At 45.0% G+C, this 22,849-nt stretch overlaps 1 protein-coding gene across 2 annotated transcripts in view; it reads right to left on the bottom strand.

The window, feature by feature from the left end:
- Positions 1–15,222, bottom strand: part of Lmcd1 (LIM and cysteine-rich domains 1) — a 55,828-nt gene extending 40,606 nt beyond the window's left edge. For both annotated transcript variants that reach the window (XM_013010404.1, XM_013010403.1), the window contains exon 1: positions 15,093–15,222. Coding sequence is in view for 1 of the 2 variants with exons in the window: in XM_013010403.1 (XP_012865857.1) it covers positions 15,093–15,134 (42 nt within the window). In the remaining variant the exon portion in view is untranslated. The remainder of the gene's footprint in view (positions 1–15,092) is intronic.
- Positions 15,223–22,849: the final 7,627 nt, after the last annotated feature.

The following is a 22,849-nucleotide window of genomic DNA, read 5'->3' on the forward strand; positions in this document are numbered from 1 at the left end:
AAAAAAAAAAATACACACACAAAAAAAAATATTGCTTACTTCTACCCTTGGAATCATTGACTGCCAGGGTGCTGGGGATACACTGTGGCCATTGGAGCTTGTGACATTGAACTTGACCCCTGCTATCTATGTGACCCCAGGAAGCAGTTCTATCCATACTCATCTTTATTACTCTGTGTGTGTGTGTGTGTGTGTGTGTGTGTGTGTCTAGGGACTTGGGCATGCTAGGAAAGCTCTCTGCCACTGTACCCTTTCCCATCTTTAAAAGGAACCATAATCTCACCATCTTTGTGGGTGTGGTTTTAAGACTCATCAGATCATGCACGTAAGAGGTGAGCATGGTGCCATGGAGATCAGGAAACAACCAACATGAAATGTTGGTGAACCTGTGTTCCTCCTTCTTGAATTTGTCCTCTGCTTAATATTTATGTGATCACTTGCTTATTATTTCTAATTACAAAAATAATTTTTTGAAAAAATACCTTTATTTCCTGAAAAATTCTTTTATTCCTAAAGTATATTTAAAAAACTAGAAGATAACTTAAAATATAATTAACAATGAGATAAAATCAAATTATAGCTAGATGCAGTTGCAGTGTGTGTGTGTGTGTGTGTATGTGTGTGTGTGTGTGTGTGTGTGAAGCTATGTCACTCAGGCTTGCCTGGAACCCATTGTCACTACCCAGGCTGACCCTGAAATTGTGATCATCCTACCTCAGGCCTCCTGAGTGCTAGGGTTATAAGTGCACACCAACACACGTGGCCTCGTTACAATAGCCTTTTCAAAGCTCTGAGCCCACTCACCCTTTGTCTAACATGAAGCTGGACAGGTGTTTGAGAAATTAAAACCATTTTAGTGCCACTTTCTCCTTGACACCTTAAGGATGAAAAATCTAGAAATCGGAGATCAGTTCTGACTAGTGCATCGCAACATTATCCACATTTGTCTCTGTCTGTGTATTGCCTAACGTCAACTTGTGACTTTATGACTTGTGACTATAGGACACATACTTCTGGAACACTGAAATCATATTGAGAGTAGAAGGAAGAGCTGTAGGCTGAATTTCTCACACTTGATTCGATTCATCAAGGACTGACTATGGCACTGTGGAATTTACTTCGTCTACCTGGATATCAATTTGCTCACCTGTACAATGGGGGCTCTTGAGAAATTAGGAGAAGTGCTCAGTTCATGGCCCATGCTGGACAAGAGCAGTTAACAGGCCTGGTCCAAGAACAAGGCTTCTATTTTAGTCCCTCACATCAAAGGCAGACATGACAGAAGTTTCTGTGTTTTGGCTCTCAGGAGTAGGTGATAGCTAATAATAAACTAAGAAGAAAGTGTGAGCAGCATGTCTCTACCAGCAAAGTAAAGAGGAGGGGGCCTAGGCTATAACTCAGTGGTAAAGCATTCACCTAGCAGGTGAAGGTCCTGGATTCAATTCCCAGTAGCATAAAGAAGAAAAAAAAAGCTGGGTGCTGGTGGCTCACACCTGTCATCCTAGCTACTCAGAGGAGGATGAAATCTGAGGATCACGGTTCAAAGCCAGCCCAGACAGGAAAAGCCTATGAGACTCTTATCTCCAATAAACCACCAGAAAACCAGAAGTGGTGCTATGGCTCAAGTGGTAGCGTGCTTGCCATGAGCTGAAGAGCTGAGGGACAGTGCCCAAGCCTAGAGTTCAAACCCCACAACTGACAAAAAAAAAGAAGAAGAAAAAAAAGAGAGAATTGAAACAATAGATTGGAAGATTTCGATTTAAAAAATATTTAAACATACAAACCAACAAAGCAGTTTCACCCAGAAAAACTTTAAAGAGTCATATCTACTCCTTCGAAAGGGTATTCATAGTTAGATAGAGCTTGGCTAAAATGACAGAGCACCAAGAGGTGTTGATCTCAAGTGTTTTAAGAAAGGAGTGAGTGCCAACTCTGAGACTTGAGGATAAGGAGAAATAGGATGGTCCAGGCCCTTCTCAGAATCTCTTCCACTTCAAAGAGTGTGTACTTGGCAGTGATTCTGACACTTTCCTGAGTTTGGTCAACGTGGCGGAGGAAAGCAAAACTCTTAAAATCCATGAAGATGGAACGTTTCCACTGGCCCTATTTTGGCATAAATATTCATCAAAGACTAGAAACTTAAAGTAGATATGGGTCTGTCTAGAAGTGGTTTGGACTCAGTTTTGGCTATCCTCTGGCTCTTGTCTCTCAGGGGGGCCAAATCTTCTGAGATATGCTGCTGTTGCTAGTGATTGGGGCCATCTGCCTCCCCAGCCCATGGAAATCACTGGTGTTGGTTCTCGGGAGACCTCCAGCCAGCCAAAAAGGAGAGGGCCTCGAGGTTCACAGCAAGGCTCCCGTTAGTTGCTTGGAAGGAAAACGAATCAAGCTTGGTGCTTCCACCATCCTGCAGCCAGTCCTTTTGTGGATAAGTTTGAAGGGAGGTAATAAACTTGGGGTGTATACGTGCAAACTTCAGGGTCTGCTCTGGCATGCTACCTTCCCCCATGCCTTTCATTTTCTTTCCTTTCCATCTTAAGACCCCCACCCTGTCCCAACCTCTCCCCCACTGCTCACCCTACTCTAGCCCCTCTCCCCCACTGCCCACCCTACTCTAACCCCTCTCCCCCACTGCTCACCCTACTCTAGCCCCTCTCCCCCACTGCTCACCCTGTCCCAACCTCTCCCTAACTGCCCACCCTACTCTAGCCCCACTGCTCACCCTACTCTAGCCCCTCTCCCCCAGCTCTTCCATCTAGCTCCCACCTCTCCCTCCGTAGTCCCTCCTGCCTTCTTAGTTCTGCTTGCATGTTCTACTGTCAAAAGGCCTTAGAGTTAGCAATACGTGTGGGGGTCCCACTGAGTGGCATCCCTACTCTATTTCATGATGATGATGATGATTTTATTATTATCTTTACACCCTCCACTCCCATAGTGCCTCTCCTTTACTATCCCCTCAGGGAACAAAGCTGACTGCTTTCACCGCAGTGTTCACACCTCTCTTGTTTTCTGATTGCCTTCCTTTCCCTTTCCTCTACATTGATAGTTTTTAGCTCTCACTGTGTGCCAGGCTATTGGGGAGTACAGAAAGAGGAATAAAGCCTGCTGTGTCTACCAGGAGCCTACAGATAGAGTATTTCAGCACAAACAGACATTGTGGTACAGGAATTGACCAGGGAAGACATCAGGGCTATTAGATCATGGCCCACACATGCAGTGGGAGATTGGAGGAGACTTGGATTCAATTGATTGCCTCATGGAGGAGACCCCAGAGAAGGGGGAGAAGTTGGGCCATAGAGAAGGCGCTCTCAGATTGCACCTGTGTGTGTGTGAGTGTACCCGTAAGAGTAAACATTGACAGTATTGTCAGATACCTTATCTTGTGTTGCGATTTCCCACTTTAAAAGGCTTCTTCCAAGAAACAAGACAGTTTGGCAACACAGAGATGGGTGAGGATAGAAGGGGAGGGAACTAACTGGTTCAGATGGAGTAACTGGCATAAGTCCCTGCATTGGTTCCCCCAATTGAAAAGGATGTCTGTGGGCCATCTCACTTAGCTGAAGGCTGTCACAAGTCACCTTGTAGAGGAGAGTAACACAAGAAATGGCTACCAGGGCCTCATCCTGAACAGTACATAGGGCTTGGTATGAACTGGTCATCTTTTACTCCTCCTCCTCCTCATTATTATTATTCTGCCGTTATTGTTGTTGTTATTATTATTGTAAGTATTGGAGTTTGAATTCAGGGCCTTGCATTTACTAGGCAGGCCTTCTGCCACTTCAGCTATATGCTCAGCCCCGCCCCCTTTTGTTTCTTTTTTGAAGAGGGCCTTCATTATGCCTGGGCCATTTTGGAGTGTGATCCTCCTACTTCTGCTTCCTGTCTAGCTGAGAACACAGGTGCATGCGACCATGCCCAGCTTCTGACTGGTTAAAAAGTGGGGGGTTCCTCACTGACTTTTTCCCTGGCTGGCCTTTAGCCATGACCCTCCTGTTCTCAGCCTCCTGAGAAGCTAGGATTCTAGGCATGAGCCATCATATGAGCCTTTACATCCTTAAACTTACCGGAGAAGCAAAGAGAACCAGTGGAGGAAGTTTGAGAGAGATTCTAGCCCCAAATAAGGGAGAGCTTCTAAGAATTAGAGGTGTTAATAGTCTTCTATTTTGAATATTCTAATAGTGAACTAAGAGTGAATGTTCTCAGAGTTGCTATAGCATGCGGCTGCTCAGTTGACCTCACTCTTAAGGTTCTGGGTGTGATGATTTGACAAAAACAGCCTTTAAAGTCTTTCTGAACTCAAAACCCTGTGGTACCCTTGATTCCAATTCCAGCTCATCTCAAACTAGCTTTGTGACCTTGAGCAGGTCACCTAGCCCCTTACTGGATTTGTTTCTTTGTATGCTAAGAAAGTTGAGAGACCCTAAGGTCCTTTTCATCCTTTAAAAATTAATTTTAATTGCTGAAACATCTATACAAGCATTATTCAAATAAGTACATGATTTCCCCTGTGATGGTTCTTACCTAGGCTAGGCCATAGTACTGAGATGGGGTTGAAACTGGTCTCATTAGCTGTTTCCCCTGGTTTGTTGGGGTCTGTTGGCTATAGAGGAGGATGAACTGGAGGAAGCAAAACTTCTACCCAATCTTTCCTTTTCTTCAGGTCCTTACAAACACATATCTGGCAGGGAATCATGGAACACACTGTCTGTATTTAATGTGCCACAGGTAGAAATCAGGCAGGATCATCTTTTGGGCATGTCAATATCCAGGCCATGTGGATTTCCTTTCCATGCCTCACCTGCTTCGAAATCTGGCAGGAAGGAGTCCATGTGTCCCAGATCAGGTCAGAATTCTGAGCTCAGAACTGCATGAAAGATTCAGGATCTTATTTCCCAGCTTCCCTTATCTCAGAGGGCTGGCGCTCCTCATGAGGGTGCAGGAAAGCAATCCTGCCTGGGATTTCTGTACCTCTAATTACCATTTGAATAGCATCAGAGCATCAAGATGAAACCCAGGTGGCCACACACTGTGAGGCGTTCTGGATAGTGTTTCCATTTCACAGCACAATTGCATGCCCTTCTCTCCACATAGAGTGTATTCTCCGTTCTCTCTTGTTTGTTGTCTCTTGTCTTAGAATAGGAATCTAGATGCTTCTTCAGGCATGCAGGCTGTGTGGGAATGTGTTTGCTGGAATCATTTCACAGGGCTTGGGAGAGTCTCAGGTCACTGCTCTAAGAAGTTCTCTGTGTGCCAGTGTGGTGGCCTGCTATCCTGTAACTTCAGAGGGTTTTGGATGAGGAAAAAAAACAAGTCCTCAGATAAGAGGATTAAAGATGAGCATCTGTCAATGGAGGGTTCCATTGGAATGTATCCACTGTTCAAGGCAGCTCATCTTCCCTAGTTAGATGGCAGCTATAATGGAGAATATGAATATCTGATTTGGAAGGCATAAAACTGGACTGTAACCTGTTCCTCAGATGCTCATTTATCCTTGTCTTTCAACACGGAGCTCAAATTGCCTCCTTGGGAAGCCTTCCCTGACCTCTGTAGGTGAGATTAAGTACTTCCTCTTCTGATTGCCCAGGGTTTCAGTTCCTGACTGCCCTGCTTCTGTAGGCTCTCCTGTGACTCTGATGATTCCACTAGGCAGTTTCTTTGCTGAAATCATCAGATTTGGGGATTCCTTCCCTTTTATGTTTCCCTTCTCAGGTCACCAAATAATGATGCTAGAACCAAATGAATTCTTAAAGTTGGTCGAATTATAAGTGGGTAAAAAGTTTTATCAAAGTAATGTTTTGTTTCCTATAAGATTTCACTCTCATGAGCTCTTTTTATGGTGAAGTTAACTATGCTTAACACGTCATTCTGTAAATGTTAAATACTGGCCTGAGAACTTGGAAGGCCAGCGAAGTGAGTGCAGTGGCTTTTAGGCCCTTTGGGTTGAGGAAATTGAGGCTCAGTGCTACTAGATTTATTCAAGATGATGGGTGAAAAATGGAAGAGCTGGGATCTGAATCCAGTTTGTGTACTCCAAGAGTTCCAGGTCGGATGTGTGCGTGTGTGTGTGTAAGTTAATTACTGTTTATACAAAAGTGGGTCTCATTTAGGTCTAATTTAGGACAGGGAGTAGTGTAAGTGTCAGAAGACAGGGGCTGGAAAATGTTCAGGCCCATTGCTTCCCTTCACAATACAAAGAAATATTACATTTTAGTTAGAGGTTGAGGACATAAAGATGTAATAAGTTCCTTGGCACCCTCAAGTTTCTCCATAGTTCCCTGTCTAAGAAACCTGACCTCTATTTACCAACAACTTACCAAAACATAATAATAAACCTCCCTGCTATATGTCTTCTAAAATAAGGAGCCCCCTCCCAAATGCAGACATCTGTCCTGATTTGAGCCAGATCCCTTTCACAAGGAGTCTGGGTGGCCCGGGATGGTGGGTAGGGAGTGCAGGCATGTCCTGGTAGGTGCGGTGGCTCTCCTCCAGGAGGAGGGTGAAGTTTGGATCCTACAGCTCTTCCAGCCAGCAGATCACTTGAGTCAGTTACCTCAGTGTTCAGACTTACGCATCAGTACCTGGAAACGAACCCCACTTAGTCATACAGCCCAAATAGATGCTGTCTTCTTAAGGACAGGTTTCTTATGATGTGGTAGTCAGCCAGAGCCCTTTCCCTGGGCTTCTGCCCTTCAGTGTCCCTGATATTAACACCGAGGAAAACATAGCCCAGGGCATTTGGCTGCCTCTGAGGCTATAGCTGAACACAAACAGCAGGTCTTCTACATCCTCTCCGCCCCAGGGCTGAAACTGGATGACAGCTTCTTTTCTACTCAAATGCACCTGCCCCCCACCCCCAATCAGATGTGATAGCTGGGAGATGAACTGTCCCCAAAACTCCAATGTCACACTTAAGGACAGATGCCTGGATTTGGGATGTAGTTCCAGGATGTGCTGTCCTTGAGGATGCGAGAGGGTGGGTGGAAAAGGAGAATCAAGGCATATATGGGTGGTAAAGAAGTGGGAGGTCAGGGAACACAGGCTCGGGGACATAGCCATGATTTGGCCTTTCTCTTGTTTTCTGAGAGATGAATGCCACCGGTTTCAAGTTTACGTGGCAGGGGACAATGCCTTTTTATTCATTTTCTAGTATGTCATTACAGTGGCTGATATATACTAGATGTTAAATAAGTATTTGCTACTGGGAAAGAAAGTATGTGACCTATCTTATGAACAAGACTCCTTAGGTCAATTGCCTGTGGAAGCTCACATAGCCCAGCTCAGCGGCTGCTGCAGGACAAGGTGAACCACAAGACACCCAAGACAAATTGCTGACGTGCTTATGGTTTTGTATTATGATGTGGTCTGAGAGTATTTATGGCTAGGTCAAGTCTAGCTACAAAGAGAAGGCCCTGCAAGCTGATATCTTAGAAGCCACATGTGATGTAGGCAAACTGAATGTGGCCATCCAACATTCCAGTCTTTAATGCCTTAGGAGATTTTTGCTTTGTTGTGATGGGAGGGGATACCAGTAAGAGCAAGGAGAAATATTTATTGCATGTCTTATCTCATTAAATGATCATCTAAATATAGAACTGCTGTTAACTTTATTTTTGCTTAAATGGAGGACAAGAAATCCAGAGAAAGGTAAACTTGGCTGAGATTTGGGCCTGAACTGGGAGTCACATCAAGATCTCCAAGTTATGTGAACATTTTGCTCCCCCAAATGGTCTCAGATCCTTGTGACCAAAGCTAAGTTCACAGCCAGGATGTTTACCCCCACCTTTTGAAGTTTGAGGGTATGAGGTGATACAGAATTGGGACATTGTATGAAAGTGACAGACTGGACCCCCTTTCACTTTTCATTCCTAAGAGATGCCTCAAGTCAAGGCACCTTGGTCCTGGCACCACTTCATTAGTCCACATGTACATTTCAGCTATGTCTTTTCTCCTCTATGTCCCATTACAACAGGGGGGTGAACATGCAAATCATTAGAGTCTGCTCAGCTCTTTCATATCATGATTCATTTGCATTTGTCTCCAAAGATTTTTTTTTTACAAAGGATCTAATGTTTTAAAATAAGACAAGGAAAGATTAAAAAAAATCAATCCATAAACAAATCATGTGGATTTGGAACAGCCGCCCAGGGCTGGACACCAGTACTCCTTTGTCCTTCAAGAGAGCCTTTGGGTTTTTTTCCTCTTTAGCAATCTTATTTCCTTTTAAAGTCTGTTCTGGTGGGGGCCTGGGCTGTGGTTTAGCCTGATTCATATATTAGTGCGTGGACCATGAGTCAGGCTGACCAGGCATGTTGAGATACACATTCCCAGGCCAAGCTTATCTCCATATTAGAATTTCCTGGAATCCTAGGGTCTAAAATCTTCAAGATTTTTGATGTATGAGGTTCATATACATGATTTCTTCACTGTCTTTCTGCCTACCTCTTGTCTAGAGCATTCACCAGCCTTCCAGAAAAGTAGGAGAAATCAAGAAAGTCAATTTTATGCCTGGGAAATGGCTTTCACTTGGTAGCAATATACTCAGGGCAGTGACCGAGAGTGATCAGAGAGCTTCAGACGTCTGGTAACATTTGCCAAATGCTGAGTGATTCACTTCATACTAACAATGAGTTTAAGGGAGAACTCAGTCTATATGTGAAACTCACAGTTATAACCACCATCCCTTGCTCTCATAGATCTTGTGATGAACAAGCTTAAGTTTTGTAATCAGAGACGTCTTCTGAAAATCATTTTAAACTCTGAGTCTTCTTTTGTTCATGTATGAAAAGAACACTACTATTTTTGCATGGTACTCTTACTATTTGAGCCAATCCCTAAGCCCTGTAGTTATTTTTTCAAGCAGAGTCTTGTGATTTTTGCCTCAAGCATTCTAAAATCAAGGTCCTCCTACCATGGACTCCTGCAGAGATGGCATCACAGATGCCTGCCTCAGTCTGCATTGTCTTTAGACAATGTACAAAACATCTTTAGATAATGGACAAAACGTACCAATCACCCTTGGCATCTTTAGAATCATGCATTTCCTTTCTCTCTTTTGCTTTTCCCCAAACTTGTCTGTCCTAATGAAAAGCAGATAAGTCTATTAGGGGGCAAAATTCCAAAGGACAGACACATACTTTCTAAGATAAAAATGTAAAAGGGTATACTTTTCCTATAAAAGAGTAGATAGGAAGCCTGGTAGTTGAGGGTTTTGCAAAGCTTTTCAATTGCATTGTTATTTCTGTTTTTGTGAAAACACCAATATGTAGGTTTAGATAACAAATGCAAGCTTCAGCTACTGAAAGTGACTGGATGATGGCCAACTTCTTGTTTAACTGCTTCTGTAAAGTTCCATACAAAACACATTCTGGACCCTCTGGATCTGTGGGTCTAAGAATGGTCAGGATGCCACACATGTTCCATATGCAATTTAAAAATGCCTTGATCTTGGACTGGCTCAGTAGTAGAGTACTTGCCTTGCATGCCTGAGGCCCTGGGTTCGATTCCTCAGCACCACATAAGCGAAAAGAAAAAAAGCCAGAAGTGGCGCTGTGGCTCAAGTGGTAGAGCGCTAGCCTTGAGCTGAAGAGCTGAGGGACAGCGCCCAGGCCCAGAGTTCAGGCCCCATGACCGCACCCCCCCAAAAAAAATGCCTTGATCTTTAGAGAACCCTGTACCTGTGGCTGATGGCTCTGCACCTGGTGAAGTGGGGGTGGCTGCCAGCCACATCCTCTCCCTCTTATCAAATGAAGAGGTGCGGGTCTATTCCCAAAGGAAGCCATTTCTTCCTTTGGGATATCCTTCAAATCTCCACAATTTTACTTTTGGTGGATTGGAGTTTTAGGCCTGTTTTTCCATAATCATTTGTCATTTGTGTGTGTGGGTGGGTGGGTGGGAGGAAGGCCTGGTGTAAGGAAAGGTTATTGGGCTGGAGGTAGAAGGAAGCCCATCTATCACCCACATTCTGCCACTGCCTAGGAAGAGTGACGTGTGCAAAATCATCTTGTGAGCAAATGTCCGCAATTATTGTAATGGCTCTACCCCCTGCCAGAACTCTGTTCTGAAAATAAATATTTAAATGGTGTTGGATAAGCATGGAAAGATAAGAACTGTCAAGGTCAGTTCTACATCATGGCAAATCTTTGTTATCATATAGAATGTATAAGTTGGGGGGGGGGAAGAAAAGGATAGTTCTCCCTCCCAGAGTCAAATACCTCTTCTGGAGCCAACTGACCGAGGCTCAGTGCCATTTCCTACCGGAAGTGGCCAAGTGAGGATAGGATAGAAAGACGTACAGAAGCATCCGTGTGGCAGTTCTCCATCTTTACTCAATTCAGCCCACTCTTTTTCCCCCTTGTTACTTTGATCAGTTAATGTGTCCAGAAGATCTATGTCCAGTGTCTTTAGAGGACACCAGTTAGTTACTTGTTGGAAAGCCTTGGAAACCCAGTGATGACTCATTGCCAAGCCTCCCCTGCCTCCGCCACTGTGGGTTGTGGATACATTGGTAGAGTTACCTGTTAGCCCAACTGAACCTATTTGGATATGTGCACTCACAAGGACAAGAATCTACTATTTACAACATACTAGATTCAGTATCTGCTTAAGGGAGACTTGGGTAATGTTCTTACTACCCTCCCTCCCTCTTTCCTTCTCTCCTTCTCTCTCTTCCCCTCTTCCTGGGCCAAGTTGCTTATACACCTATGGGCATGTCTCCCTCTAGAGTGTTGACTAGTAAGACCTTCAAGTGACAGCTTATAATATGTTTTCAAGACTGAAGGAGCCAATGACAATTCCTGAGGAGCCATGTTTATGTTGGACTAGCCTACCCATGCAGTGTGCCAGCAGTTTTGTACACTGAAGGACCTGGAGGTGAAAGCAGAAAGGGCTATGGACCGTAAGGACCAAGGAAGCCAAGAGGATTGCGATGTTGAGAAGCATGTAGATAGAGAGATGCTAGTTGTTGTTGTTACCAGTGTATTGTTGTTACTAATGTTGTTGTTACCAATGTATCTACAACCTGGCGATGCACTGAGAAATCCTGTCCCTTAATGCTCCCTGGCTTTTGTTGAGGGATGAGAAAAAATAGAACCCTCAGGAGCCAGTCTTTTGGCAAATGCACAGTTAAGAAGAGAGCTTGTTCTTAGATCTCTTTGTCCTAGTCCCTTCCAAATTCCTACACCATCCTCACCATCAGGGAGTTCTTGTAGAAATCAACAGGCTTAGGTCTACATTTTCAGAAATGTCTAGTCAGGAACTTGATCTCTTTGGGCCTCATTTCTCTCATTTCACCAAAGATGTAGACGGGTTCCTTGTTTTCCCCACTGGACATAAGATAACTAGGATGAAATGCTCACTGACTGAGCATCAATGAGCAGGAGACACTTGGTTCCATACAAGAACACTTTGTATCTGCTGGGTGAGGAGAAAAGCAGGCTCATTGATATTGTCCTGGCCTGCCAAGGCTGAGCTTCCATGGAATGAAGCAGATTTGTTCTTCAGAAGTGATAGTCCTAAATAAAATCATGTCCTTCAGATGGGTACTGGTGGGTTATGTCTGTAATCTTAGCTTCTTAGAGGACTGAGATTTGAGGATTGCAATTTGAAGCCATCTTTGGTATCAAGTCCTTGATACCATTTCCAGTTAACCACCTATTTCCAGTTAACCTATTTCCTATTTCCAGTAAACCACCTATTTCCAGTTAACCACCAAAAAAAGTCAGAAGTGGAGTTGAAGCTCAAGTGGTAGAGTGCTAGCCTTGAGCAAGAAAGCTCAGGGACAGATCCATGGCCCTGAGTTCAAGCACTAGGAATGGCATAAAAAAATGTGTCCTTCAATCAAAAGACTTCTTTCAATATCCATATGTCCATCATACCATAATATTAACATCAAGATTACTAATAGCTAATCTGAATAGAGTGCTCATGTGCAGAAGCTTTTATAGACATGGTCTCACTTAATTATCACATAGATGTTTTTGTTGTCTCTTCAGCTTCCAGATAAGGCAAGGACACACATTCAGAAATTAAATGCCTTTCTCAAGAGCACACTGCTGGCAAGAGGTAGAGCTAAGATTCAAACCTATCTCTGAGGCCAAAAATCTGTATCAAGAACTAGGTTTTGCCAGGTGCTGGTGGCTTGCACCTATAATCCTAGCTACTCAGGAGAGTGAGATCTGAGGATCGTGGTTCAAAGCCAACCAGGCAAGGAAAGTCCAGGAGACTCTTATCTCCAATTAACTGCCAGAAAACCAGAAGTGGTGCTGTGGCACAAATGGTAGAGTGCTGAAGAGCTGAGGGACAGCGCCTAGGCCCAGAGTTCAAGCCCCATGACCAACCAAAAAAAAAAAAAAACAACACCAAAAACCAAAAAAACAAACAAAAAAACTAGGTTCCTTAATAAACAATAGAAGAACATATTTGTAAGAGTAGTTGATTTTACTCAGAGAAATGACCTTGGGCCTTCAAGGTCTTGGAATTCTGGCAAATCCTCCACGCTCAGGGAATTCTCTGTGCTAAGGAACCTTCTCTTTCCTAGTAGAAAAGCCAGTGATGACACTAGAGAAGTTAGTGGAGGGATGGGTGGAGTTGGGAGAGCTGGGGGAGGGGATGCTAGAAGGAGCGACCCTGATCAAGATGTACTGTATACATAAATTGATGTGTTGAATTGGAACTCCTTTGTAGAGAATCTGTCTCAACATGAGTGCGAAGTTCAGAACTCTTCCCCAGCTCTGCCTCTGTGTATCTGTGTGATCCACACACAGCCCCCTAGCCTGTCTGGGCTGGGTCACATGATCTCTAAGGCTACTCTAGTTTTTAGGTTTTGTGTTTTCCCCTGGTGACCATTTATTCTATGACTTTGCAGTTGCTGGGGTCTCCCATCCCTTCCCACCCCTTGGTGGTAGGGCTGTAGTGACAATTGGGTGTGTCATTTTAAGGCATTTCTCATTTTGTAAATTGGTCCCTCACCACTTAAAGAGTGTATGGAATTGTTTCAAAATGTCTAAGTGTGATTATGCAGCCTGAAGCCAAATGTTATAAAAACCCAATGTTGCAGATTTCAAAAGTAAATATGCAGTAAAATCTTTTCAGCATGCTGTGGATTTGACACAGTACTCAACCACTGGCTGAAATGTTCCCTTCCCTTCCCTCAGCTATTGGGGTCGAAGACCCCCTATAGTGTGGCCATCTGATTGCTGAAATCCCAAGAGGGAAAAAAGTACCCATCCTTTCATCTCTACCCACTGCATTCTTTCTCTAAGCCTGTAATTGGATCTAAATGGAAAATAAACCCTTTGCAGGCCAAGGAAGTTGGCACTGGAAGGTGACAAGAAGGAGAACATGTTCCACCTCTATAATCTGTGTACTCACACTCCACTAGGCAAAGGAAAAATACAAACAAGACATCTTCCAAGTGTGGTTTGGACCTTTGGTGAGAAGACCCCATATCATATGCTAGCTACCACCCACCTCACAGTGAAAAATACCAGCAGTCATTTTCATTGAAGGACAATGAAACCCTGTCCCCTTAGCCCTGATCTGCCTCAGCAGAGACTGTTCAGACATACAGAGTTAGATCATGATCATGATTACAGTGTGCCTGCCATACACGGGGGTGTCAAGGCTGAACTGGCTAGATGGTATGCAGTTCATTCATCTTTTGAGCTTCTGTGTGTGCGTGTGTGTGTGTGTGTGTGTGTGTGTGTGTGTGTGTTGGGGGGGTTGGCATGAGACAGATGAGCAAGAAAGGTTTGCCCTCAAGTACTTGAGAAAAACAGCAATCAATAGCCCAAGTGCATGTGTAACTCACTACCAGGCAGAAATGAGAATAGGTAGCTTTCAGAAGTCCTGTGTGCTATGGGGATTCCACAGGAGAGAAGACTCGGTTCCGCAAATAGTCTGGCAACTGTGATGGCCTGTGATACATTCCAGAGAAATGCCCGGATTAAATCTGACTTGGCTTGCACATGCAGGCGTCACTGGGCTCTGTGTAGGGGTCTGGAGCAGGTTGTCTAGAGAGGGCACAACTGTCAGATAGTGAGTGCCAAGCCTCTAAGAGCTGTATCAATATGCAAGCCTCTCATTCTCATTTCACTTCACTGGATTGGCAGTGTCTAAGTAGGACTTGGCCCTGTGCTGCTAAATCCCCTGAAGTCTGAGATGAATAAGTAATGCCTTGGAAAATTAGCCCATGGTCGCTATCAGTCTTAAGACTTCTGTGATGAAGGTGTAGCTCTATAATCTCTGCATTGGCATCAGTAAAACAGATTCCAAAGTTGACTCAATCACCGATGTGTAGCTGAAAACAACATCAGGACCAGGATTGGAACGGTGAAGGTGTTCCTTATACTCCCGTCTACTGGAAGCAGCTACCACTAAGCCCATGCCTTGTTGTTTCCATTTGCAAAACCTAGGTCTCTTTCCTTGCTGTCCCGCCCTTCCCTTTTATATCTTCAGTCCATGTTCTCCTACCCAGTGCCTTCAGGTAGGCCACCAGCAGGGCTGGAGCTACAGGCACAGCTGCAGGCGCCTCCTGTAGCAATTTCCCCATGACCTTCTGGGCTCTCAGCCAGCCCTCTTTGAAAGGGAAACGTGCAGACCCTGGGGACAGAAATCAGTCCCCTTACGCTAAACCAGCTGCCACTGCCAACAGCACCAAACAGAGAAACTCTGTGTGTGTGTGTGTGTATGTATGTATGTATGAGCCACAAAACATTCTGAGAGTAAGTAGTACACGTCCTCACCTTCAACCAATCTGGAGGGGACACGGGGCTGGAAGCTAGAGCTCTCCCTACTACAACACTGAAGGAGAACAGCTCCCCAAAAAGCTCTTACCTGAATTCAGATTTAAACTGCATCACCCAAGAACGAAGAGCCTTTGCAAATACGTGGCCAACCACTGGCTTTACGGAGTGGGTTTTGGGGGCGTGTGCCCGTCAGCGCCGACTCCGTATTCCCAAGCGCTTTGCATCCTGTCGTGTCCTGGGATTGAGTGGCTGTCCCTCTAGGTAAATTCCCGCGTGCTGGCTGGCGCGCGACCGGGAAGGGGAAGCGGGGAGGAGAATCTGGGTAGATACAGACAGATCTTCGCTCACCTTTTGCACCCTCGGGTTGAGGTCCTTAGCCACCTTTGCCATCTTCTCCTGGGGTGGGGAGGCCGAGCCTGGCAGAGCCGGGCGGAGCAGGCGCGGGACGCGCAGCCGGACGGGGATGCCGCTGAATGGTCAGGTGGGCGCGCCCGGAGGGCAGCTCTGGGCTCAGCCGGGCGCAGCCGCGCCGCTTTAATTGGAGAGCCAGACTCCCTCTAAAACTGCGCCAGCCAATCAGCGCGGGCGCCCGCGTTGGACCAGCCAATCCCAGAGCGAGCCGCTCCCTCCGCCCCCCGGGAGGCCTCAGCCCTGACGTCAGTACAGCCGCAGCCCAGCCCGGCTTGGGTGGCTCACATCTGTCCCCAGGGCGGCCGGAATCCGTCCCCACGCCCTTCTCCTTTAAAGGACAAGGGTCCGAGGGTGGGGCCGGGCCATCCATTCCGGTCAAAAGGGAGAGCGATCAAACAGCAAAGCCGAGGTATTTTTAGAGCGCCAAGTCCAAAAATAAACGCTGAGCCTCGGACCCGGTCACGGGGGTGGGTAGAGGCGGGTACTTTACAGGAGCTTTGACCGACGAGGGCTGGCTGTCCTCAAACCTGGGAGAATTCTCCAATCGGGAGATTCCAGGCAATCAGAATTTTTTTTTAAAGGAAATTTAGGTCTTCTCATAACTTGTTTGAATGTAAATCTGCCCTGTATTCCGGGAGGAAGAGAAGATTCTCCCTATTTTACAAGTGCTTCTCTGTGCACTTGCATATATGTTGCATATATGGCAACAGAGAGGGACAGTAACCAGACCTCACTTGAACTTCCCATTGAGGCTTTATTTAACCAGAAAAAATAATAACGTGAACTCATCTGAGGAGAAAGGGAGCAGGATTATAAATTATGTAAATTAGTTAATTTACCAGATAGTTTGAGTCATGCAGGGCTGGACAAGATTAGATGGGATTGAATGAAATTCCCTGCAACACTCAATACAAACACTTGGGAGACAGCCCCGGCCATGCCACATTGCTTGTGTAGAAATCTAGACCTCTCCACCACTTTCATAGATCCTCAAAAGCATTGTGTCCCATGCTCTGACAGAAGATTTACACACAGCCCTTTTGTCCCAGGGAGAATCCTGCTGTGTCCTGAGGAATTCATACTGTCGCTCATGTTGGAAGTGCCCCCCTCCCCCAACCCAGAACCCCAGGCATACTCAAGAATGGTCTTGATGGAAATCTGAGGATCACAGTGCAAAGCTAGCCTGGGCAGGAAAGTCTGTGAGGCTTTTATCTTCAATTAACCACCAAAATGTCAGAAGTGGCTAAAGTGGTGGAGAGCCAGCCTTGAATGAAAACACTCAGGAACAGTGCCTAAGCATGAAGTTTTAAGTCACACACACACACACACACACACACACACACACACACACACATCATTTGTGATTGAGTGGGGGCCAGGGGAGTGGGGCTCATGGTCACTGTAGGGAGATTTCCCTTCTTACTGGAGGCATTCTTATCCTTAAAGATTCCCCCAGTTTCGTTCTGAATGAGGCTTTTTTTTTTTTGTCTTCAGTAATCTCAAATCATGACATGACCAGGGGTCCAAAACTGTGATCCCCTTTTCACATTCCCAGGAAGGGTTTTTCATGTCACCTTTTCCAAGACTCAGGGCAGGTGGTCCATTCCCATCATTCACAGAGAGAGGTCTGCTGTGATTAATGTCTGTCGTGCTCCCTCCCAGCTTTAGGTCCCAACACTTACCGTGCAACAGAAGCTCAGAGCACATGGGTTGAATGAACGGAATCTGACTTTGAATAGCAATTAGCAGCCAGGAGAGGGATGGCACAAGGGTGTACTGGTCTGGCATGCCCAAACTTCCACAGTGGGAAGCCTGTCAAACCGCTGTGTAAATAAACAGTGGCCAGCAGAGGTCTGGCGGGGAGAGGGCTGTCCTCATGAATAGCCTTTTCAGTAGCAAATCTAGAAACAATAATGCCAAAGTGGGATGTCTAGCCAGAAACCTTTATGTTTCAGAGAGCTGGGAATAGAAGCCAGGGGGATAACAAGGGCAGTTTTATCCCCCACTAACGAGGTAAAGTCTTCTCGGTGAAGTCACTTCCCACTCCCTACTTAACAGCCCTGCTTGCCTTATCTTGAGAAATCTTTGTTCTATGAAATAATGGTAATTTTTATTAATGTGGCCGTCCAGGGATGGTAGATATTGTGGCTGTTTCTCAGAACATACGAATCAGGGGCTGCTGTTTGAAGCGGCCCATCTTCTCTTTTCTGGAAGAGGACCTGCTGTAGGCAGAGAGGGGTCCTGGGTCTCTGCTGGAGTGGCTGTCATCTGGCTGAGCATGCAGATGCTAGACCCACACATTCTCAAGTTCCCGTATTCACCGACTTGTCTGTGCAGCAGAACAAACTGTTACAGCTTGCTACTATTGGGGAAGGTGGGGGGAATGCCATTGTAACTCAGTTTCCCTACAGCTCTGAGGTCCTCTTGGCACTTATATGTTGTTGTTGTTATTATTATATCTTGTCATTTGTGGGACTTGAACTCAGGGCCTGGGCACTGTCTCTGGGCTTTTTGACTCAAGGCTAGTGATCTACCACTTTGAGACACGATGCCACTTTCATTTTTCTGGTGGTTAATTGGAAGTAAGAGTTTCACAGACTTTCCTGCCTGGGCTGGCTTTGAACTGTGATCCTCAAATCTTAGCCTCCTGAGTAGCTAGGATTACAGACAGGTGTGAGCCACCAGTGCCTGGATGTTGGCTTTTATTTTTTAATGGAAGAAAATGGAGTATCGTTAGTAAATCCAAACAGCAGGGAACTCCAAATTTCTCCAAGATTCATTGCGTGCTGGTGGTTGGGTTTAATGGATACACTCATTCATTCATCAAGGAATTTCAGGACACTTGCCTTCAAACAAGTCCTGTTTTGGGCACTTGAGGATAAGAGAAGACATGGGAGGATCCCTTCTCTAATAACTAATAACTGACCCTAGGGCTGGCTGGTTGACAAAGCTTTGTAGAGGATCACTCTGAGTAAACAGAAATGCAAGGGCTTTCTCCACCTTCCTGGAGCTAGAAGGGACAGAGCTGAAACTTAAATTGTGGGTTTCAACTTACAGACTCCGTCCTGCCAGCTGTCCCACACTGCATCTTACCTCATAAAGATCACAGATGATTCCTATGGGGAAGAGAGTAAGATGAGGCCATTGTCATCAGTACTCCAGCATGGGTCCCAACTGGGATTTTTAATCACACGTTGTTTTAATCATTTACTAATAGATGAATTAAATAAGCAACCATTGTGCTGGGAACTGCTTAGGGCAGGTACTGAGCAGAGTCTGCAACAGCAAGAGACAGAGAAGGGCCGTTCCCTCACATGGGTACAGGGTAAGGGGTGGGCATCCAAACAGGACACCTGGTCCTTAGATAAGGTTAACTAAGAATGGCAGAAGGCCTACGGGGAAAGAAATGACATAGAGTCACAGAAGGGCCCTTTTTGATTGCATGGTCTGGAAGGGTCGGATGAGGAAGTTGTGTGTAAGCTAAGATTTGAAGAAGGAGGCTGAGCCAGCTGTGATTAGAGACAGCATCGAAGGAAGATGACGGTGGAGCATGTCAGGCATGCAGAGGCCATGAGGTGGGCCTGGTCTGGGCAGGTCTAGGGTATGGAAAGGTCCACAGGCCCTTTGGTGTTTTGTTTTGTTTTCCACTTGTAGGGCTTGAACTTAGGGTCTAGGCACTATCCCTGAGCTTTAGCTAGCACTCTACCACTAGAGCCACAACTCCACTTCCAGCTTTTTGGTGGTTCATTGGAGATGATAGTCCCACAGACTTTCCTGCCTGGGCTGGCTTTGAACCTCCATCCTCAGAGCTCAGCCTCCTGAGTAGCTATGATTACAGGCCTGAGCCATTGGTGCCTGGCTGAAAGCTTGCTTCTCTTTTGATTAGTTTAATAGAAACATTATATCTGCAATCTCCCCCACCTTTATGACATGAGACCAGGGTAAGGTAGCCAAGGGGTTGATCCGTTGGGGCCCTGTGAGCCATGTTGAAGACTTTAAATTCTTTTCTGAGATCAGTCGGAAGTTTTATACCAGTGCTTTCCAACCAGGAACATAGTGGGTGATGGATGTGTCACAATAAACATTTTAGAAAGCCAAGGGAACTATAACAAATTATATTTAATCCAACATCATCCAAATGTTGTCATTTCCAGTTGTGATTGTTTTATAGTCCGTGTGTATGTGTGTGTGTTTGGTGTTATATCTTTGAAATCTTACACTCCCAATACAACTCCATAAAGCTGAGCCACACCACTAACACCCAGTAGCCAAATGCAGCTAGTGGTTATCACATCGGACAGAGCACTTACAGAGAGTTTTAAGTAGGGAATAACTGCTGAAACTAAAGTGGCATTTAACAGACCTCTAGTTCCTAATTAAAACTCTTTCATTAGCAGGTGGAGAAATTGAGGGTCTGGGAGCCAGAAATGAACTGGTTTACTATATATTTCAAATATTAAACGAGGAGCGACTCAACAAAGCTAAAACAAGAGGGCATACAAGATCTTGAATCCAGATCTTTTGGTTTCACACTCCATACTTTCTTAAATCCCCAATAACTATGGCTCACAGTGATACTTTTATTGTTACAATATAGCAATCACAGCCCAAGTTGTTTCAATGTGCAAACATGACTAATAGCTCCTATTTGGCTGTGGATTTTTCTTTTATACATATTGTATTCATTAAAAACACTGACACTTAAGGATTATAGACAAAAATAATCCAAGGACCACAGAGTCTATTTTAATTAACTAATGATATAAATATACTTGAATGACATAATATAATTTAATTTGTATCTACTTAGAACATCTTCTGTATCATATATATGTGAATTGCTGACAACTTAAATTTTTTGGTTTCTTTCCTGCCATTTTATGGAAACTTTAATTTTAGAATAAGTATTTTTTTTCCAGATTTTTGGAGGGTCTTCTAGATCCAGAAGACACACACACACACACACACACACACACAAATGCTAGATCCAGAAGGGACACACACACACACACACACACAGAGTTGTTGGTCCTCAGCAGTGTTCTGCTTTCCAGAAAAAAAACCCCACAAGCAGAATCTGCCTATTTTTAAAGAATGGTGAACTAAGAGCTGGAGACTTGCATTTTGATCTCAGCTCTGATAAAACACCAACTTGATGCCAAGTTTGTTAGAATTCACCAGAAGCCAGTTGGTAAAGTCATACTAAATGTCACCTGTACACTCCTGATGAGCTGAGCCCTCATTGACAAGCCAGGGGAGTAAAACAGTTAATGATTTTGACCTAGAAAAATCTGTGTGTGGCTCCATTGCAAGGGAGAGCTGAGTGATTTGGGCAAGAATCTCTAAAATCTGTGGAATCTCTAAAAGTGGGACCATGATCCTTACTGAGTGCCTCCCCTTATTCCTCTGAATCTGTACCGGGCAGAATTCATTTTGTGTATGTGGGGGGGGGAGGCCAGTCATGGGGCTTGAACTCAAGACCTAGGCACTGTCCTTGAACTTAACAGCTCAGGGCTAGTGCTCTACCACTTTGAGCCACAGCTTCACTTCTGGTTTTCTGGTGGTTCATTGGAGATGAGTCTCACAGACATTAAGATCTCAGCCTCCTGGAGTAGCTAGGATTATAGGAGTGAGCCACCAGTGCCTGACAGCAGGCAGAATTCTAAGATGGCCTCTGTGACCTCAGAAGGTCTTTGCAAGATTCAGTCCTCCTGAGTACAGATGACCCCTATTAGATGCTTCTAGCCTGTGGAGTATAGCAAAGGTGCGGGAGATTGCAGACATATGGTTTCTATTAAACTAATCAAAAGGGAAGCTTTCAGCTAGGCAACATTAGCTCAGGCCTGTAATTGTAGCTACTCAGGAGGCTGAGATTTGAGGATCGAGATTCAAAGCCAGCCTGGCAGGAAAGTCTGTGGGATCATTGTCTCCAAAGAATCACCAAAAACTGGAAGTGGAGTGGTGGCTCGAGTGGTAGAGTGCTAGCAAAAGCTCAGGGATAGAGCCTAGACCCTGAGTTCAAGCCTTACAACTGGAAAACAAAACAAAACAAAACACCTGAAGGATGTTTTCTTGAGTGCTCCTGACCTGGTCATGGGAGCTTATTAAAAGCATCGAGCAGTTGGAGATCCATCTCCTCTCCTTCCATCCTGCTAGATCTGAAGGAGCAGCTACCCTCAGTCCTGCAGCTCTAAGGAAAGGTGCCAACAGCCACGTGGACTCGAAGGGGGGCTTCTAAGACCTCAGCCAACACCTACACCTGGGTCTTGTGAAGGCCAAAGCTGAGGGATCAGGTAAGGCATGACTGACCACACTCCCAACCCAGGGAAGCTAAAGGTGCTCATTGACTTACAGGGTTGACCTCCCATGATATAATGGGTGGAAGTAAAACTTTAATTTTTTTGGATTTTGATCTTGTCAGGTTGGGGACCTGGCACTCCCTTGTGGACCGGAGCGGTGGCTGGGCTGTGGCTCTGGCTGAGCTCTGCCATTGTGGAAATGAGCCCCCCCCCCTAACCATCATGTTTAGGTTGTGGAGCTAGGGTGTCTTCAAGGCATTCTTAATCATGTCTTGGGCTTATGATATGTTTTTCAGGATACAGCTCCCATTACCAGCTGAGGAATATTTGCATGAGATGAGAGAATTAGAATGTGAAATTTGTTCTAACATCTTGTCCTGTGTAGAGAACATCACTCCCATTATTGTCTGATAAACTTTAAAGAATGAATTTTCTATGCATTCTCTACCACTTATTGAGATGAAGAAATTTAGCTTAATTTAGACAAATACCAGTGGAAACTTACCAGGATCTGTGGTTGCAAAATTTCATACCGAATCTTCTCAATACGTTCTTGAGCAGATAGGTTTGGCCCCATTTTACTGAACTGTATATACTTTAAGTGGCTTTCCCAAGGTCACACAGCTGGTTATAGAGCCTCAGTTTGAATCCATATGCATCTGACTCCCAAGTCAAAGCAGACAAAAAGCTATAAACCTGAAACCCCAGCAGCCATTTTTAAGATGTGTACGTGTGTGCATGTGTGTGCACGTGCACCAAGCTACCTGTGCTGTAGGACCTGAATGCCTGGCATGGCAATAAATATTACTTCATCTCTCTCCTTAACACCTGTGAGCTAATTGTATGTGATCTTCTGCAACCTAATTATGGGGACTGCTTAGAATAATGTCTCATCTCAGAATAATGTAATACAGACCAGATAATGAGAGAAAAATCTAGCCTATGGAACCAGCCAGCGGCTCTCTAATTAGTGAGGGGCAGAGGGAAATATTGTAGCATTCATGACTCCCAAGACAGCTGAGGAGAGGGAGAGTAGATAAAAATCAGCACCGTTACAGCCTTCATTAGCATCCTTTCCTATGATCATATTTTCCACCGTGTATGCCACATTTGCCTTGTAATTTTCCAGAGCCTTCTGAGACTGTGCTACCTGGAAACATCTTCCCTCCTTCACTCTGGGATGCTGAAAGCATCTGTTCCCTGAGAATCACTGGCAAAGGGACCTCTGTATTACCTGTGGGGGCAAGAGTGACATGTTGCTTTGTTCAGATAAAAAATATGTGAGGTCCCACTTAGGAACTGGGGTCATCTGTGATTGGGCACCCTTTCTGTGGCTTGAGTTTGAGGCCAAAATTAGACTCAGCTGTGAAGGAGGGAGGCTGCGGTTAGCTCCGT

This window comes from Dipodomys ordii, unplaced genomic scaffold (genome assembly GCF_000151885.1).
Source record: "Dipodomys ordii isolate 6190 unplaced genomic scaffold, Dord_2.0 Scaffold12, whole genome shotgun sequence".
Lineage (NCBI taxonomy): Eukaryota > Metazoa > Chordata > Mammalia > Rodentia > Heteromyidae > Dipodomys > Dipodomys ordii.